At 38.1% G+C, this 13202-nt stretch overlaps 1 protein-coding gene across 5 annotated transcripts in view; it reads left to right on the top strand.

The window, feature by feature from the left end:
• CWC27 (CWC27 spliceosome associated cyclophilin) overlaps positions 1 to 13202 on the top strand; it is a 302723-nt gene that overhangs the window by 260142 nt on the left and 29379 nt on the right. For all 5 annotated transcript variants that reach the window (XR_006679578.1, XM_045285120.1, XM_045285121.1 and 2 more), the window contains exon 13: positions 4310 to 4413. Coding sequence is in view for 4 of the 5 variants with exons in the window: in XM_045285120.1 (XP_045141055.1) it covers positions 4310 to 4413 (104 nt within the window). In the remaining variant the exon portion in view is untranslated. The remainder of the gene's footprint in view (positions 1 to 4309; positions 4414 to 13202) is intronic.

Genomic DNA, 13202 nt, shown 5'->3' with positions numbered 1-13202 from the left:
AAAAAAGAAAGAAAGAAAAAAAAGAACAATAATGGAAGTAGTGATACCATGAGGGTAGGGGGAAGGTGGGAGGGAACTGACATGTAACTCCCCCGCCCCCCCAACCAGGATGACAAACAACATAAACATGGGTGAAGGGAGACAGTGGACAGTGTAAGGTATGAAAATAATAATAATTTATAATTTATCAAGGGTTCATGAGGGTGATGGGGAGGGGAAAAATGATGAGCTGATCCCAAGGGCTCAAGTAGAAAGAAAATGTTTTGAAAAGAATGATGGCAAAATATGTGTGATTCTGCTTGACACAATGGATATATAGATTATAATAGCTGTAAAATCTCCCAATAAAATGCTTTATTAAAATTTAAAAATAATTAAAATAAATCAAAATACCTTATTTTGCTAGACAGTGTGAAATTTATGGTGCTTTATACAGACTTTGGATTTAGATTGCCTTGTGAAGAATATATGTAAGCAAATGAAGAATAAAATAAGATTACTGAAATATTAAAAAGTACTATGGAGTACCAAAAGAACAAACTGTCTTGTCTGAAAGTAGTACTGGCAGAGTTCTCCTTAGTGATAAGGATGGCAAGACTTCAACTTACAGACTTTGGACACATTGTGATGGAGAGAGCAGTCGTTGGAGAGGACCTCATGCTTGGTAAAGTGGAGAAGCATCGAGAAAGAGAAGGACCTCAAGGAGACAGAGTGACACATGGCTGCAACAATGGGCTCAGGCATCAGAACAATTTCGAGGATGGTGCAGGGCTGTGCAGTGTTATGTTATGTTGCAGATGTGTTTAGAATAAAATACAACAGCTTCTCATTTGATTACCCTTTCAACCTAGTTTAACTTTGTCCCAAGTTTTCGTATGTTTTGCTTTCTTTTCTATTTTGATTTTTGTTTCATTTTGTCATTATTGTTAAGGGTTTTTTTATGTTGTTTGTGGGCTTTTTGTGTGTCTTTCTGTATATGAAATTCAGGTTTGGTAAATCTGTAGAAACAATAACTGGATGAATAATTACCTAGGGGCAGGGGAGGTTGGGAGGAATGGGAAGCTGACAGCAATGAATAAAGAATGAAGACTATGTTTTAAAAATTGATTGTGATTACAGAGCTCTTAATATCATTGAACTATTGAATTGTATGATGTGAATTATTCCCCCCAAAATTATCTCATTCAACAACTCTTGTTGTTGTTAGTGCCATCAGATTGGTTCCAACTCATAACAACAACAGAATGAGTTACTACACAAGTTGTTATGTCATCCTCTCAATTTTTTTTTGTTTGAACCCATTGTTGCAGCCACTGCATTAATCCATCACATTTATGATCAGGAATAAGATACACAATATACTTCAGTATATACAGCATATTTGGTACAGGTAGAAATGTATATGGCACTTTTTACCGCCATATTTTAGCAATACATCTCTCTGTTTCTTTTATTTGGCATTATTTGTGCTCATTGAAATTACGTTCAAAACCTACTTACTGTATATACTCATGTATAAATCGAGTTTTTCAGCACATTTTTAATGCAGTTTTTGTGGTAAAATTTGGTGCCTCGGCTGATATTTGGGTTGGGTTATACTTGAGTATATGCAGTAATTTTTCAGGCTCTGTAGTCTTAATGATATGTCCTAGGTAAATTTTAGAGCCTAGTAATTTACAGTGACACCTTATTGTGCCTGTTATCCATATGTTGAACTATCACACATCTTGTTCCCAGTGAATGTGTGTATTTTAGCACTGCATCGAGTGGTTCAGAATTTTAATTAGGCCCTTGGTTTCATTAAACTGGTAGCACTTTATTCCATTTCACAATAATGTACTCTTTAAAATTGTCCAACAGAAAAACTTTCCCTAACATTCTGTTCTCTTCAGTCTGTAGGGGGAAAAATGTTTTTACAATGTTATTACAGCATTAGAAGCACTTGTTGCTTCTTCCCCACAAAGAGCACAGGAGTCAAACAAGAATTCAGAGGATAAATCTGACCTGTACAGTCAAAACGTTGTCAGTAGATTCCCCCCTCTGACACAGGCTGGACATGATCTGGTTTCCAAAATTTTCTGTATTTTGGGTTTGTATTGTTTTGTTCGTTTTTTGTTTGTTCTTATTACATTGTAGCTCAGAAATCTTATGTCAGTGGAGGTCACCCTCTTGAAGCTGTGTTATATGCTTTTTCATTTTTCAGTACATGAAACCCAGGATGGATAAACCTATTGAGGGACAGCAAATATAATAAGGATTTTGGGGGGAGGGGGTACAGTGGTGGGGTGCGTAAACGGGAGACAATGTTAAGGTGTTGATGTAGAAAAGAATATTTGGAAACTGATTGTGGTAGCAATTGTACAATTCTACTTGACATTATTAAAATATGGAATGATATGATATATGTATTAAATCCCTGAAGACATATGTGTGTATAAGAAAATGTGGTGAAGAAAGCCAATGGTGCCCGGCTATCAAAAGATATAGCATCTGGGGTCTTAAAGGCTTGTAGGCAAACAAGCGGCCATCTAGCTCGGAAACAACAAAGTCCACAGAGAAGAAGCACACGAGCCTGTGCGAACACTAGGTGTTGAAGGGAACAGGCAGCAGACACCAAAGAACAAAAATCATCATTGTGTGACCACCTACCCCACATAAACGCTGAAGACGAATGTGTGCATAAGTAAGTGTGGTGAAGAACGCTGATGGTGCCCAGCTATTGAGACCTATAGCGTCTGGGGACTTAAAGGCTTGAAAGTAAACAAGCGGCCATCTAGCCCAGAAGCAACAAAGCCCACATGGAAGCAGCACACCAACATATGTGATCATGAAGGGCCAAAGGGACCAGGCTTCAAACACCAAAGGCGGGGAGAACAATCATATCCTTGTCAATGAGGGTGGCGCATGATGGGGACCCAATGCCCATCTCTAGACAACTGGACATACCTTGCAGAGGGGTAGTGGGGAGATGAGTCACTTAGGGTTCAGTATAGCAATAATGAAACCCACAACCTTCCTCTAGTTCTTAAACGCTTCCTCCCCACAACTACCAGGACCCCAATTCTGCCTTGCAGACCTGGCTAGACCAGATGATGCACAGCGGTACAGATGGGAATTGGAAACGCAGGGAATCTAGGACAGATGAACCACTCAGGACCAGGGGTGACAGTGGCGATACCAGGAGGGAAGGGGGGTGTAGAAAGGGGGAATTGATCACAGGGAGCTACATATAACCTCCTCTCTGGGGGATGGGCAACAGAGGGGTAGGTGAAGGGAGACGCTGGGCAGTGTAATATAAGATATAATAATAATTTATAAATTATCAAGGGTGCATGGGGGAGGGGGGCAGAGGAAGGGAGGGGAAGGGGGGGGAAAGGAAAATGAGCTGATTCCGGGAACCCAAGAGGCAAACAAATTTTGGGAATGATGAGGGCAACAAATGTATAGATGTGCTTTACACAATTGATCTATGTATTGTGATGCATTTTATGAGCCCCAATAAATTGATTTTAAAAAAGAAAAAGAATTTAGAGGAATGTTCTCTGTTTTCTTTTTAAACATAACATATTTATATCTTTTTTTACTCAACAAAATGCATATAATTTTACTAGCAGCCTAATAGCCTGTTAGTTTTTTTCCAAATTTACCTATATCCTCTTATTGATAGACGTTTATCATGCTTTCCGTTTTCTACTTGTATAAATAATGCTCCAGTGAACATGTTGTGCATAAGCCGTTTTCTGTGTTTTAATTTTTTATGATGTATTTTTAGGATTGAAGTTTTTTAATTAAAGGGAATACGCATCTTAAAGATATCAATATATATTGCTAGAAGGCTTTTTAAAGCTATCATTTCAATTTACCCTTCTTGCAACAGTTAATGTATTCATTCATTCCACCTTCCCAACATTGACTTCTTTTTTAATATATTTAGTGAATGGGAATACTATTGTTACTGTTTTTGCCTTTCATTTCACGTATATTAATTATTTCCTATCTTAAAAACATTAAAATTTAACTATTAATAATAATTTTAAGATTTAAACATCTTCTTTATAATTAAACATAGTTTCCTCAGTTCAGAAATCAGTCACTTATCAATGAGGGAAATGTCCAAACAGGCAGTATCAAGAGACTTGAATCTCACTGCTGGAGTTTGACGGACTTTTGTACTGTTTCCTCCGAAATGAGACGTTTGTCGAAGTGGTTTATATCCTACTAGAATGCTTTATTTTGTAGCCAACTTAAATATCTCTTTGAAAATCAAGTCTTTATCATAAAACTTATAAATCTAATCTTTTTATTTTAGACTCTTGCTCTGCTGAACCAGTTTAAGTCTAAACTCACTCAAGCAATTGCTGAAACTCCTGAAAATGAGATTTCTGAAACAGAGGTAGAAGATGATGAAGGATGGTAAGGGCTTTGATTTCTTTAATTAACCAAGGCAAATAGACTCAACGCATCCATCACATCTCCCTTGTCTGGACATTCCCTCTACTCTTAGCCTCAGAACTGTATGTTCTTTTGACTCGCCGTTTTACTTCATTTCACTCAATGAGCATTTGTTGAATGGTAGTACTGTGCAAGAGACAAACGATACTTCCTCTGTCCAGGTAACCTCTCAATGTTGTAGCAAAGACTCTGTCACATTAAACAGTTAGAAAACAATTTTGAGAGACTATAAATCTTTCTCTTTTTTTTTTTTAGTATTTTGACACTAAAATTTTAGACCTCAGCAATCCATTTCATAATCCTACTAATTTCCTCTTCAAAGTTTCTGATCTACAGGTTCCTACATGCTCATATTTACTAATTTTTCACTTTTGTCTTTGGACAGTTTTCAGCTACTTAAGACACTGATAAGGGAGCAGGGGTGGGGGTAGCAGGAAAGGTGGCACCTACTTATCCTGTGCTTAGAACTTTATCCTATACTGACAACAAAAAGAATAAGAATTGTGACTTCCCTTATCACACTCCTCTGTCCTCAACTTGACTTCACATGCAGTATGTTTGGCCTCCTCACACCTAACTGCCCCCGCCTCCCACTCTACCCTGGCTCCAGCACATTGTTGTTAGTAAGCCAGTGTATCACCCCACACACATTACTCACACTCTGGATCCTCTACGCCATCACATGTGCCATTATCCCCACCCAGAATCATAGCCTCACTCCTCTCTGCCACGCAGCATCTCTCCCTTATTTCAGAGCTCTGTTCAACATCCCCTTCTCCAGGAGACCAGTCAGCAAGGTGTGTTGAACACTCACAACTCTAGAGGGCGGAGGGTAAAGGCTGGAGCACACATTTTAAAAGACATAGAAACACATTTAGAAAACATTTCCACAAGTAAGACGCCGTAATTGTTCATAGCATTCATCAAAAAGGGTGAGGGGAGGATGCTTTGGGAGGAATGAATTCTACCTAACCTGGGACCCTGGAAGCACTTTGTATATTTCCCAATTAATGTATAGTTTCTGTATGATCTAGATTGCACATGCCAGTTTTTCTTAAAATCCTACATATCTTTTTATTGGTTTCTGTTGCCCATAGATATTTATTAATACTTAAATTCCTTGGTTCTTCAAGGTAGACCTAGTTTCTTCCATAGTTTTGTGCCAAAGATGAAGGCCCAGTAGGTGCTGATTGGCCCCTGGAGATAAGTGCAGATAAATGCACATTGCATAGGAGAACTTTCTGGTTTTCAAATGACTGGACAGGTTTGGTTTTATTTTGGATTCCTTGAATGCCCTAAAATATCTTTCAAATGTTTTGGGTTCAGCCACTACAAAAAAATTGTTTTGCTAAGTCCTCTTCTCCTTATTTTTGAATCAATATGCATTTTTAAGGAAATATGATCCATGTGTTTCTGATTCATTTACACTTAACTCATCAAGATGGTGTTTTGTAAGAGCAGTTTGATGCCCAATAATTTTTTAACCTTTTTTATAAGCTATTTAAGTCCTTTTTTATTGAACAGGAAAGTCACCAACAAATTCAAACCCCAGAAGTTTCATTTAAAATTCATAAACCACAGGATTCAAGTTTACTTTCAACTTGGCAAGACCATTTAACCTTGTCAAGGTTCTTACTAGCCCCCATGGTCAGTAATCTCTCATTCTGGATTCTTCATTAGCTTCAGATATCAATTATGTGTTCTTGAAAGTGTCATTCTTGTTTTTGATGTGATTTCACAATGCAATCAATTTTTTTGTGTAACATCTTTATCAGAGTTGGGGGGAAAATTTGGAAAACTTCAGCCTGGGAGATAAAAATAACTGATCAGTGATGTTGGTCAGTTCTTCATCCAAGGAACAAACAAAAGTGGGAAAGGAGGGGAAATAATTTAAGGAACTATTAGCAAGTCTTTAGTGGACTCATTTTTGCTTTCATTTGCAATTTCCTAAACAGAAGGTCAGACACCATGCATATCCAGAATTTTTTTGGTATTGTTTTATCTAACAGCTAATAAAAATACATTTAATGTTCAAGACACTATGCAGAATCACATAAACTGCATGCAATCATTATGTACAAGTATCTTTCTCTCCCGGTGCCATCAGGTCACTGCTGACTCATAGTGACCCTGTAGATTTCTGAAACTGTAACTGTTCACGGGAGTAGAAAGCCCAGTCTTTCTCCTGCGGAGCTGCTAGTGGTTTAGAACTGCTGACCATGCAGATCACACACAGGTCAGCGCAGAACTACTACACCACCAGGCTCCCTATACAAGTATATACAAGTACTCCTAAATACAAGTGTGCTGCCTTTTTATTGCCATTATACATCATTGAATTTTTGTAACCTAGTAAGCAACAGCATCATTTCTCATAAATAAACCAATTCAGCTTTATCAAGTCCCTGTTGATTTAGATCCTCTGTCATAAAGAAAAAGGAGTCTTGTATTCAAAATGATTTATAGCAAGTATTATGAGTGCATGGCATGTGCATGTGTGTTATGCATAAATTACATGGTTCCCAGACTATTTTGTAGGTCATGGTTGCCGCTTTTCTAAAAAGTGAAAGTCAGCCAGTGTGCTGTACTACACTGTCAAGGTCTGTTATCTGAGGTAAAATGATTGCTTCTAAGACATTTTTATGTGTCCACATGAGTGGCCACACATTGAGGGATCATTTTCATTTTCTGTCAAGATAGAAACCATTACCAATTTGTTATGTTTTCTTTTACTTGGCAAACTGTTTTGTTCGCATTTTTGGCTGAGCTGCTGTATTGGCATGGTATACAAGACATTTGGGTACCATTCAGCAGCATTCTACTTTTCATGCAAAAAAAAAAAAAAAAGCAGGAGGAAAAGAGAGAAAAGAAATATGATTCTATTGTAAACAGTGTGTATAGTGTTTGATAATCATTCCCAGATTTCACTGTCTAACAAGGCATTTAAAGAAGTGTTGTTAGTATATCTAAGCTGAAATGCATGGTAGAAATTTTTCAATCAAAATTACTAAGATTCTTTTTTTGATAGGACATAGATGTCCACTATTTGGTGGCAGTGATGGGCACCAGATTCCAGGTTAGCAGCTAAAATAGCCTCTTTGCCACGACATTCCTTACTCCCCCAGCATTATTGAATCATGTAAATATATGAATCTTCTTCAAGCATAGAGTTTATAAAACCGATTAGACACATGGCAGGCGGCATCAGCCAAAGGATTCTTAGGACCATGTGGATGAACTCCACATGCTAGTTTGGGTTTGGTTAGATAAAGCATGGTTAGCTCCCAGAAATGTTTTGAGAGCCATGTCCAATGGAAATACATGTAAAAAAGAAAGTCACCTTCTTATACAATAAAATAGGCATTTCCAGAAAGGAAACCAAATTAAACGTATGGGCATAGACTACAATCTTGTGAACATTAGCCATTCATTACTATGTTCCATTGAAAACTTATTTCCAAATTGCTAAATATATGATTAACATCACAACACATACACATGATAAAATAAACATTCCCATTCCTTCTCTTCCTCTCTCTCCCCTCAACCAGTTTTCTTCATTAAAAAAGCCCACTGGCATTAACTTGATAGTAACCCTATAGACCCAAGTAGAACTGTTCCATAAAGTTTCTACAACTATAGATCATTACAAAAGCAGACTTTGTCATTGTTCTCCTGTGGAGCAGCTGACCTCCTACTGACTTTTCGGTTAACCATGTAATACTTAACCCCAGCTTGTCACCAGGGCTCCTTGTGTTACATGTACTATATGTAATACTCAATGTAATGCTCACCAATAACTGAATGGTTGTACAAAGTAAATATTTTAGTGATTATTTTCATAATACAAATCAAAGATATTTGCTGTAGAAAGATCATATATCAATCCCTTAAAAGAAGTAAATAAAAAATTATTGGGGATCCCAAACTCAAATATGATAGTTAATTTATACATGGTTATTTCCTTCCCAATACTTATATGCACATATGTTTTTAATGGGATTATTATAATATAATACTAAATTTCTATAATATTTTCCTCCTCAGGCATGTAGCCATAATTTCATTTTGCCTTTTTAAAAATCATTTTATTGGAGGGCTCATACAGCTCTGATCACAATCCATACCTACATCCATTGTGTCAAGCACATTTGTTGCCATCATCATTCTCAAAATATTTGCTTTTTATTTGAGCCCTGAGTATCGGTTCCTCATTTTGGCCCTCCCTCCCTGCCACCCTCTTCCTCATGAACCCTTGATAATTTATAAATTATTATTATTTTGTCATATCTTACACTGTCCAACGTCTCCCTTTACCCACTTTTCTGTTGTCCATCCCCCAGGGAGGAAGTTATATGTAGATCCTTGTCATCGGTTCCCCGTTTCACTCCACCTTCCCTCCACGCTCCTGGTATTGCCACTCTCACCACTGGTCCTGAAGGGTTCATCTCTCCTGGATTCCTTTTTTCCAGTTCCTATCTGTACCAGTGTACATCTTCTGGTCTAGCCGGATTTTTAAAGTAGAATAGGGATCATGACAATGGGGGGAGGAAGCATTTACGAACTAGGGGAAAGTTTTATTGTTTCATCATTGCTACCCTGAACCTTGACTGGCTCATCTCCTCCCCACGACCCTTTGGTAAGGGGATTTCCAGTTGCCCACAGATGGGCTTTGGGTCCCCAGTCTGCACTCCCCCTCATTTACAATTATAGGACTTTTTATTCTTTGATGCCAGATACCTGATCCCTTTGACACCTTGTGATCACACAGGCTGGTGTGCTTCTTCCATGTGGGCTTTGTTGCTTCTGAGCTAGATGGCCACTTGTTTGCCTTCAAGCCTTTAAAACCCCAGACACTATGTCTTTTGATAGCCAGGCACCATCAGCTTTCTTCCACATTTGTCTTCAGCGATCGTGTCGGGTAAGCGAGCATCATGGAATGCCCATTTTATACAACAAAGTGTTCTTGCATTGAGGCAGTGCTTGAGTGGAGGCCCAATGTCCATCTGCTACCTTAATACTAAACCTATAAATATGTGCACATCTATTTCCCCATGATCATATATAAATATATTTACATATGTACATGCCTGTATTTAGACCTCTATAAATGCCCTCTGCCACCTAGTTCTTTCCTCTATTTCCTTTTACTATCCTCTTGTCCCACCATCATGCTCAGCCTTTCATTTGGGTTTCAGTAATTTCTCTCGGTTACATTGCCCTTGCTCAATCCCTACCAGGCCTCTTACACCCTCCTTGCCACTGATTTTGGATTACTTGTTATTCCCTTTTCCCTGGGTTTCTTAACACCACTTCCTTTCCCCCACCTCTCCTTCTCCCATGTCCCCACAAAACTGTCCGTCCCGTTCTTTTCTCCTCCGGATTGTTAATCCAGCCTGTCTTATCCAGATAGACCTGCAGAGATAATATGCACAAAAACAAGACAGAGCAAAACAAAACAACCACAACAAAAAAACAGTGACCAAAAAAAAGTGTCTGTAAATAGTTCAAGGTCTGTTTTTTGACCTTTAGGAGTGTTTTCCAGTTGATGGAGTGCCATGCCCTGGCCCCAAAGTCTATTTTTGATACTCCCATGGGAGTTTCTTGCTCTGCTCCCATTGGTGTTTGTTGCATGCCCTTAGTGTTTTCCTCAGTGCGGTGGGGTCAAATTGGGCACAATTCCCACACCGTGTCTCCAGCGTTGTCCCCTATAGAGCTATGGGTCAGTGAGTTATGTTATGTCTCATAGTGGGGCCCGCCATATGGTCCTCTCTGGCTGCTCTGATATCATCCTCAAGGCATGGTGGGTCAGGATGTGCTTCACTCTCTTCCTCCCCCTTCATTTGCTCCCGTGTGCTCTGATCAAACATTTCACTTTCCCTGAGCTGTAGCTTCAGTGTTGTCCTCTGAAGTAAATTATTCTGCTGGGGCATGGGGGTGAGGGGTGGGGTGCAGTGCAGCTGTCCACATAGTTGGGATTGGGGCCAGCCCCTCAGACCTCTCTACTGGTTCACTGCTTCATGCCAGTATGTTGCATTCACGTCTTGGAGTACTGTTGAAGTCTGGTCCCTTTTTCCCTGTGGAGATATAAACAATAATGGCCTGGTCCCCTGCTACCCACTTCTTTTTTTTTTTTTTTTTTTTCCCCCCCTCTTTTTTTGTTTGGTACCCTTTTTTGTCCTTGATTTGGTCTGGCCCCTGCCATTCTACCTGGACCTCACCCCAGGAATGTTTATATACAGAAGCTTTTTCCCTATGCCCCTTTTGCATTTTTATCTTTTTATTTTTTAAGCTTACCTCAGCGGACTTATGTTGTACTTCTCCTTTTGTGCTTGGCTTACTTCACTAAGCATAATTTCCTCCAGTCCTTCCCATGTGGTGATATGCTTCATGCATTCATCACTGCTTTTTAGTGATGCTGCATACTACTCCATTGTATGTATGTACCACAATTTTTTAATCTATTTGTTGATGAAATTTGGGTTGTTTCCAATTCCTTGCATTTGTGAACTGCGCTGCAATAAATATTGAGGCACAAATGTCTGGCCCTGGTTTTTTCTTGCCTTTTCTGGGTATATGCCCAGTAGGGGAATTGCTGGGTTGTATGGTAGCTCAATTTCTATTTGTTTAAGATATCACCAAATCGATTTCCATAGTGGCTGTACATACCTACAGTTCCACCAGCAGTACATGAGAGTTCCTATCTCACCACAGCCCCTCCAACACTTGTTGCTTTCTGATTTTTGAATTGGGCTATTGGAGGATGTTAGGTGGTATCTCATAGTTGTTTTAATTTGCATTTCTCTTATGGCTAATGATGGGGAACATTTTCTCATGTTTATTGGCCATTTGAATTCCTGCCCTTCTGAAACTTATGTTCAGGTCCTTTGCCCACCTCCTCGATGGCCGTTTAGTTTTTTGCTTTTTGGAAGCCAGCAGAGAATTGTAGATTTTAGTAATAAGGCCTTTGTCTGATGTGTCATTGCTAAAGATGTTTTCCCAGCCCATGGGCTCTCTTATTACTCTCTTGGTGAATTCTTTTGATGTACACAGGTGTTTTATCTTCAGTATATTTCACTTGTCATTTTGTGCCTCCTGTGTGTTTACGTCCTTCCCTATTTCTGATAGCCTATGTATTCCCTGCACCAAAGTTCTCACATTGGTCCTAATTCCCTCATTGATGGCCTTAATAGTTTGGGGTTTTACTTTGAGGTCTGTGATCCACCTTGGTTTTATTCTTGTGCATGGAGAGAGATAAGGGTCTTGCTTCAATTTTCTGCAGGTAGATATCCATGTTTTCTAGCACCACTTGTTAAAGAGAGCATCTGCTTTCCATGTGATATTTTGGGGGTCTTTATCAAAGATGAGTTGTCTGTATGCTGATGATTTTATTTCTAGGTTTTCAGTTCTTTCCCATTGGTCTGAGTATCTGTCATTATACCAATACCATGCAGTTTTGACAACTTTGGCTGTATAATATGTGCTAAAAGTCAGGTAAAGCAAGCCCTCCTACTGTGTCTTTCTTCTTGAGGAGTTCTCTGCTAATTCGGGGCTTCTTCCCTCTCGATATGAAGTTGGTAATCAATTTTTCCATTTATTTGAATAAAGATGAGGGTAATTATATCCAGACTGTATTAAACTTATGTAGTGCCTTGGGCAGAACTGACATCTTTACTATATTGAGTCTTCCAATCCATGAGCATGGGATATTCTTCCATTTGTTGAGGTCACTCTTGGTTTCTTGTAATAGTGTTCTGCAGTTTTCCTCATATGAATCTTTTGTTCTTTCAGTCGGGTATATCCCTAGATATTTTTCTTTTTCTTTTCGTTTTTTAAAACTTTTTATGATTTAAAACTTTACAGAGTAAATTGGTTTTCCATTCAACAATTCATACATTGATTGCAGTCCCCAAGATATACCAGCAGCCTTCTTCAGACTTCCGCCCTCCCTCAGTTTTTATATTATTCATCCTTCTTATCTGTGCCTTCTTGCTTTTGGGTTTTGATCCATATCTATTTTGCCTTTTCATAACGTAACTTTATGATGGTTTTTACGTTGTTTTATAGTTTTTTACTATTCCATCATTTGATGAATCATAATTTGCTAACTAAATTTTGCTATTTACACTTCTTTCATTTTTAAAATTATTGTAAACAAAGTTGTAGTGAACATCCTTGCATTAGAGAGCTTCAAAAAGTTCTTGTATTTTTGGAATTAAAAGATAATGGAATTTTTTTAAAGCTTTTGAAGGCTTTTCATATCTCTACCATTCCATGTTTTCTCAAGTTAAATATCTATAATTGCATCTTCTTACTCAGTAGGTATGCATATTAGACTTCTACATATTTTCAAATGACCATCTCAAAATGTCTTTCCAATTTATACTTCAAGTGACTATCATTTTTAAGACTTGCCTTTAAAGCTGTTAGAATTCCAATAATTAAGGTTCATTTCAGTGCTTAATGAAAATCACTAGCATTTTTAAAGACATGCTTGGTCTTTGTATATTTTTTTAAATTACAAACACAGTTTTGATCTGTTTCTGTTTTTAATAAACATGGTATAAATTTCATCACAATGCCTCTTTTCAACCACCTCATCTCTGAATTAGTCTTGCTCTTGATTCTGAAAATCTCTCCTTTTAAGAAAAATTATGTGTTAGAAATTCTTCATCAAAAGAAAATTTTTTATTACTGTACCTTGGAGCAGTGTAGTGAATTATTTAATGTGACACTTCTTTTTTTTTTTT

The sequence above is a fragment of the Echinops telfairi genome, unplaced genomic scaffold (genome assembly GCF_000313985.2).
Source record: "Echinops telfairi isolate 266 unplaced genomic scaffold, ASM31398v2 ScPeMD7_7469;HRSCAF=8507_1, whole genome shotgun sequence".
NCBI lineage: Eukaryota > Metazoa > Chordata > Mammalia > Afrosoricida > Tenrecidae > Echinops > Echinops telfairi.
This window is presented reverse-complemented; position numbering and strand designations above follow the sequence as displayed.